Genomic DNA, 7,321 nt, shown 5'->3' on the forward strand with positions numbered 1-7,321 from the left:
GGGAAGAGTTGGAAATATCCAAGAACAGTTTCAGGGGAGCAGGAACAGTTTTAAATATCCAAGAAGAGTTTCAGAGGAGCAGGAAGAGTTGGAAATACCCAAGAAGAGTTTCAGAGGGGCAGGAAGAGTTTTTAATATCCAAGAAGAGTTTCAGGGGAGCAGGAAGAATTAGAAATATCCAAGAACAGTTTTAGGGGAATGGGAAGAGTTGGAAATATCCAAGAAGAGTTTCAGAGGAGCAGGAAGAGTTGGAAATACCCAAGAAGAGTTTCAGAGGGGCAGGAACAGTCTCAGAGAGACTGTTTTGTGTAGTCAGTGCACAGTTTGTGCTGAGTTTGTGCGTGTAGGAAGCACAACAGTCTATTTAGGTCTGGTAAGAGTCTTTCAGGATGTAATAATTCATAAGAGTGGAGCAGCGTGTGATGGATGTTCTCAACCCTCTTTCTGAGCCTGCTCAGCCCCTGGCAGTGGTGTGGTGTTTTTTTTGGTAGGCTTTTATTTCTTAAACAGAAACAAACCACTGCAAGGAATCCTCTGGCTCGTGTGGTGTCATTCCGTGCCATCACACACGGGTTTGGTGTCTCTTTGTGCTGCCTGAATATCCACAAAAACCAGAGTTGCCTTTTGAAATGATTGTGCAGCTCAAGAAAGAACCCTGTAGTTTTTTTTTTTAAAAAAAACCCCTGTAGCTACATATTAGGGCTTAGGTTCTTAAAGGTATCAGCCCCGTTTCTGTGCTGGTGCTTAAAGATCTTTCCAGGGAAAAAACTCGAGATGTGAAGATGGGAAATGGAGATTTGAATAAGGTAGTGAGAAACATTTTTAAATTGCATTTTCGACTCGTGTTCTGCATTTTCCCCCCCCTTGTTTTCTTCCTCTTCGAAGCAGAATCTTTCCAGTAAAAAAAAAAAAAAAAAAAAAAAGGCAGAACTTGCAGAACATGAACAAAACCATCTGATGGGAAATGGAGACTCTAACAGGACGGTTAAGAACACTTACAAATCGTATTTTTCAGCTCATGTTCTGCATTTTTTCCCCCTTGTTTTCTTCCTTGTTTTCTCCCCCTTTGAAGCAGCGGGCACAGAAGCTCGTGCTGGCTCCAGCTGAGTGCTTGTTTTTTGGCCCTGAGCCACTGCTAAAGATGGACCCAAGCAGGCTCCTCTGGCAGGGCTTTCACGTCCTTTCCATCTCCCTGGCCCTTGGCAGCTCCTTCCATTTAACTCCACGATTCCATTTGTTTTCCCGGGGCTGATGTGGGATAATGGACATTAGGGAGGTGGAGGGAACGTGCTGGGGGTCGGGGCTGGGGCTGCCCCTGGGGATCATCCCGGCACTGCCTCCAGCAGGGGAGTTGCAGATGCTTTGCCCAACCCAGTCTGAAGTGTCTGGAAGGACTGGGATTCCCTTCCAACCACCAGCTTGTGCTTGGAGGAACAAGGAAGGGGCGATTTGTTCTTTGCTTGGAGGTGGAATAAAGGAGGGATAATTTGTCCCTCCCTCCCTGGGAGACTCCCAAACCCTCCCCTGAGAGGCACAGCTTCGATCCTTACACTGCCTCTGTGGCTTTAAACCCACCTGTGTGGTGGCCAAAAGCCCTTTTAGGGTCAGAAACGCTTCTTTTGGGACTCACAACGACCATTCTTGGATGCTTGGAGGGGGAATATCACCAAAGAAGGTGGAAAGCCTTCAAGCAGCAGAGATGGGAGCTGGTTTTAAAGCTGCAGAGAGGGACCCTGAGAGCACCAGGGGTGATGTAGGAAGCCAGAGGGGCTGGATAAGGCTGGATAAACCCAGCAGTCCTGTTGGGATGTCGGCTGGAGAGTTGTGTTCACACAGAACCTGTTCCCAGCAGGAGTTGTAGGAAACCTGAAGCTGGACTTGATGCTCCTTGTGGGTCCTTTCCAGCTCAGGTTATTCCATGATTCTGGGAATTCCCTGGTCCTGGAAGCTGCTGGAGGTGATGTGCAGGTGGAGGGTGTGCAGGGAATTCCGGTTGGTGTCCCTCTGAATTCCCACTGGGATGATTCCCCTCGTGACGCTGAGATTTTTATCTTAGTCCTGGTTGTGCTTTAGGTGCTTCCTGTCATCCATGTCACCAGTTTAATGCTTGGATCACTGGAAATGGCACTTGAAAAGATAAAAAGTAAAAAAATTACATTTGTGTTCCCTGGGCCAGAATTAAGCACAGTTTCTGATTTGCTCCAGTCCCATCTAGGCCGGATTTTCATGGGAGCTTTTCATACTGGACCATGGGCTGATCTGAAAACTTGAATGAATGTATCACGCTGGACCTCTTGGAAAAAAGCTGAATGGAGCTGGAAACTGGAAATGGGAGTAAAATATGTGTTGCACACGTAATTTTTGATTTTGTCACCTGTCTCTGAGCAGTAACAGCTCTCACAGACCCGGAATCATGGAATGGTTTGGGTTGGAAGGGACCTTAAAGCTCGTCCAGTTCCACCATGAACAGGCCACCTTCCACTGGAGGAGGTTGCTCCAAGCCCTGCAAACTTTTATACACACCCAAGAAATGAAGCAGTCGATTTAAAGATGGTCTAATGAAGTCTTTTTTTTTGCCCTTTTTTCCCCCAGCTTGTTATGGAATTGTCCAGGTCCCCACCGGCCCCTGGTTCTGTCGGAAATGTGAATCCCAGGAAAGAGCCGCCCGGGTGGTGAGTTCAGTCGAGCCTGGAGACCTCAATCTTCCAAAAAAAAACTCATGGCATTCTTCTCAAAGGGGCTTTTCTTCTGCTCAGCTCCTCGGGAAGTTTTGGGAGAGGAGGGAAGTTGGCATCACCTGAGATGGTGTGCTGGGTTGGCTTTCACACCTCACTCACAGAACCATGGGGTGGTTTGGGTTGGAGGGCACCTTAAAGCCCCTCCAGTGCTCTTTGGGGTCATCAGCAGGTGATGATCATCCCCCTGCAGCACAGAAAGTCTCCCGAGCTGTAAAACAGCAGAGAGAAAGAGGACAGGAAGAGGGGCTGTTTCTGTCTCGGTAGCAGTTTAAGAGCAAAGAGCCCTTTCCAAATGTTCCTCATTAATTCCGGCATTTCCCGGTGAGGCAGGAGGGTGGGAGCAATCAGGCCAGGCCTGGGCTGTGTGGCCAAGTTATTTGTGCAGTAAACAAGGCTGGGGGGTTTATGGCACAGCAGCTTCTCTGCCAGAGCTCCCCACGTGAGCCCTTATCAGATTCAGCGGCACCAACCAGCTGCTGAGGCTCTGGAACGGGGCACTCGTGCCAGGGATGCTGCTTTTCCTGCCCTAAACCATGGGAGGGGGTGGCTTGGAGGGGACCTTCAAGCTCACCCAGAGGCAGGGATGCCACTCACTGCCCCGGGTTGCTCCGAGCCCCGTCCAAGCCGGCCTTGAACACTTCCAGCCACCAAAATGTGGGATAAATCTGGGAGAGCTTCTCCCCTTCGCCTCCCGGAAGGTGGGTTTGAATTAAACTTTGGCTTCCCTTCAGCACAGTCAGCACAAGCAGGGTTTGCTGATGGCAGTGCTGAGCTGGTTGAGCTGAGTTTGGGGTGCACACCCGGGAAGGGGACGGGGGTGACCTCGGGATCCCTCTCCGGATCCCCGGATCCGCCTGAGCCGGAGCTCCCAGCCCGCTCCAGCCCAGCTGGGCTCTGCCTGCTGCACTCCAAAAGTTTAATCTGGTTCACAGATGGGCGAAGAACTTGGCAGGGATGAGTGGATGGGGGAATTAGGGATCCACAGCCACGCTTCCCACACGGCATTAACCCCTTCCTGGCTGCGGGCAGGGCCGGGCCCTTTGCCCGCCGGGAGCTGCTGCTTTTATGTGCTCTGCAGTAAAGGTTAAATGTGTCTGTGAGTGCTTTTACATCCTGCAGGTACTTCCATGGCAGGAATTTGGGTCTCGTGGGCCTCCTTGCCCCGTGCACAGGGAAGCTCTTCAGCTTTCCAACTCGGTGTAAAGTCCTTGGACACACGAGTCCTCCTTGAGTCCTCCTCACCTGCGCTCCTTGTGACTTCTTTTTTATCTCCTGGTAACTTTATGCACCTCAAACTGCCTCCAAGGCGTCAGGAAAACACCATCCCTGCGGGTGGCTCCTGATTTTAACCCCCCCCTGGGTGGGTTAAATCTGTTGGGTGGGTGTTAAATCTGGGTGGGTGTCAGAGCTGCCCTTCAGCCCCGTGGTGTTCAGCCCTGTGCCTCTAAGAACTGAGCAGGGCTAATCTTCCTCCCCGGGCAGGGCTGGGGGGGTGGTTTCCTATCTAAATCCCTCACCTTTTCAGCTCAGCACCAGCAGTCATAGCAACAGACATGCAGATGGGGAAACACTTAAAAAGAACCGGGCTCTTTGATGTAGGAGCAGCGTGAGGGGAATGACTCGGGTTGTGTGAGGTCTGTGAGTGGCTCTGCTGCTGGAAACAGGAGCTCTGGGGCTGGGAAAGTTGGGGCTGTCCAGCCCTGGGAAGAGGAGGTTGTGTGGAGGCCTCACAGCACCTTCCAAAGGATCCAAAGGGAATCTGAACAGTGAAGTGTCTGAGGAAGCACCTGGAGAAGGAAACCAGAGAGGGACTGGAGTGACAGGACAAGGGGGAGTGGGATCAAACTGAAAGAGGGGAAGTTTAGGTGAGATATATGGAAGAAATTCCTCCCTGGGAGCCAGGTGAGGCCCTGGCACAGGTTGCCCAGAGAAGCTGGGACTGCCCCTGGATCCCTGGAAGTGTCCAAGGCCAGGTTGGACAGGGCTTGGAGCAACCTGGGAGAGTGGAAGGTGTCCCTGCCCATGGCAGGGGGTGGCACTGGGTGGGCTTTAAAGTCCCTCAACCTGAACCACTCTGTGATTCTAAAACACGTCTGGTTTGGGCTCTGTGTAGGGGGTGACCCTTCCCCTGCCCTGGGGTTTCCCTGCTCCTCCCTGCCCGGTTTCCTCCAGCTCTCCAAAGCCACTCTGGGCCTGCAGACACTGCCCTGAGGACTCTGAGGCAGAGACGCTGCTCTTTGAGCACAAACCACACAAAACCAGCAGCAGGATGAGCTGATGTTTGTATTTCTTTCATAATGACTGTGTGGCCGACTCCTGTGAAAAACAACAGTGTTTTTCTTCCCACATCTGCCTTCATAGAAGGTTCTTAAGGCAGCTCACGGGCTCTGGCCATAACAAATGGTAATTTCCTTGGCTAAATATTGATAGTTTTGCTTTCAGAATGAGATACGGAGGCAGGGAGGCTGTTGCAGTGCTTAGTGTGTGCTTTAAAACATAGTTTTGATTTCTGCACCGTTCATTTCTGTGTCTCATTCATATTCCGTTCAAAAGATGGGCTCCATCCCCTTTTTAGCCGTGGGAAGAGACCTCAGGAGCCCTAAACTTCCAGGCAGGGCTTTCACTTGGTAGATCCCAGACAAGCCCCGGGGGGATCAGGAGCTTTAACCTTCCCCATCTCAACCTGCTTTAAATCAACCAAGCCCCGCTTTTTTCTCCCCTTCCAAGAGAGCTGAAATAAACCCCCCGTGCCCGTGCAGGTGGGATAAGAGGCAGAGGTGCCCTAATCCCTGCTCCTGCCCCCTCCCCGCGTCCCTAAAGGATGCTGTGGCTGCTGGGAAGGGCTGGAAAGCCCATCCACTTTGTAATCCAATCGCCTGGGAAGCCCCGGGAGCCGGGATGGCCGGAGGGCTCTCGTGTGAGGATCATGTGAAGGCTTTAGCTGTCATTTCGAGGCAGGGCTATTAAAAGTCCTGTGTGGGGCCGATGGAGCTGTTAACCCCTCTTGTTACAATCAGAGCTGCGCTAATCGCGTGGTGGGAGAGCGGCTTTGATCTGAGGGCGGAGGGAGAGCGGAGGGGCCTTTTCAAGTGCAAATTTCTTATTACAGTGTCTGGGTTAACTCCCTTCTTGTTCTCTCTCGGCTCTGCCGGGCTTTCCATAGTAATTGTGGGAGCCCGGACCTAACCAGGAGCGGCGAGAAACATCTCCTGCCATCTCTCTCCGTCCTAAACTCGCTGAGTTGCAGGGAAAGGGAGATGGATTTTGTCCCCTTGTCACTTATTTAACACTTGCACATCCCTGGAAGTGTCCAAGGCCAGGTTGGACGGGGCTTGGAGCATCCTGGGCTAGTGGAAGGTGTCCCTGCCCATGGCAGGGGGTGGCACTGGATGGGCTTTAAGGTCCCTTCCAGCCCAAACCACCCCAGGATTCCACGACCAGTTGTTGCCCAGTAAACTGGTGGGGTTTGGCCCGTGGATCCCCTGCCCTGTCACACTCACTGCACCAAAGCAACGACAGCAGAGAGCACCAGGTCCAGCATCTCACTCTTGACACCAGACACCTCATTTCAAAACTTTCTGAGGAAGCACGTTTTTCACAGAAAAGCAGTTTTTGTTTTGCTTTGGTGTTTCAGCGAGTCAGACCTTTCTGTCGGGGAAGGGAGAGGTTTAAACCCCGCAGGTTTTTGGGCCTTTCTTAAAGTCAAAGAAGGCAGAAAGCACGTGGAGATTTTCCCTGAGTGATGCTGTGAGAAGACAGTTTTTGGAGGCAGCTCAGCCTGGGAGGAGCTCTCAGGGCTGCCAAGTGTGAAAAAAACACCCCAAAATTACCCTCACGCCCTCCCCTCCACACCTCAGCCTTTTGGGGTTTTGGGGGGGGGGTGTCACAGGGTACCCTCCCCCCAGTCCTTCAAAAATGCCATGATGGCCTCACCCACCTGTCATGGGACTGGAAAAAAACCACCACCAGAGAAAAGGAGAGGAGGAAGGAAGGAAAGAGGCAAAGATAGATGGTGGCTTCTTTTTATTTGCCTTCTGCTCTCTGAGTCACGACTTTCAGTTTTGCTCCCCGACCGCAGAGCCTCAAGCTCGTTCTAAAAAAGCCCCCGTGGAGTCAAGGTTCACTTTGGGCCTGGGCTGAGGCTTTAAATACCTCAGTCAGGGCGATATTGAGCTGTGTCAGGGCACCTCTTTGCACCCAAACCACGCTCAGCCCTTCTCTCCACTTCCCCTCTTTGAAAGCGGCCCCGTCGTTCCCGAGCGGGCTGGGAGTGAATCATCTCTTTTCTGCCCCCCTCTGCCCCTCAGAGCTTGGGTTAATCTGTTGTTTCTGCTTCGTTTCAAGAGGTGTGAGCTGTGTCCCCACAAAGATGGAGCCCTGAAACGCACGGACAACGGGGGTGAGTAGCTGGGATGGCCCTGGGTGGAAAGGCAGGCACCGGGGAGGGAAGGCTGGAGGCTCCAGGGGGATGAAACTCTGCCTTTTCCTTGTAAACTTCGCTTTCTGAAGCTTCTCCGTGAGGAGAAGACCTTTCCCTGGAGGGGGGGAACCTGCCTGACCTCGGGCTGGCTCTGAAACACAGC

General features: G+C 52.2%; 1 protein-coding gene across 1 annotated transcript in view; it reads left to right on the forward strand.

Annotated features, from left to right (window-relative positions):
* The window catches only part of MLLT6 (MLLT6, PHD finger domain containing), a 43,756-nt gene that overhangs the window by 2,897 nt on the left and 33,538 nt on the right, over window positions 1-7,321 (forward strand). The window contains exons 2-3 of the mRNA XM_017837897.1: window positions 2,593-2,672; window positions 7,083-7,137. Coding sequence (XP_017693386.1) covers window positions 2,593-2,672; window positions 7,083-7,137 — 135 coding nt within the window. The remainder of the gene's footprint in view (window positions 1-2,592; window positions 2,673-7,082; window positions 7,138-7,321) is intronic.

Source organism: Lepidothrix coronata, unplaced genomic scaffold (genome assembly GCF_001604755.1).
Source record: "Lepidothrix coronata isolate B3197 unplaced genomic scaffold, Lepidothrix_coronata-1.0 Scaffold316, whole genome shotgun sequence".
NCBI lineage: Eukaryota > Metazoa > Chordata > Aves > Passeriformes > Pipridae > Lepidothrix > Lepidothrix coronata.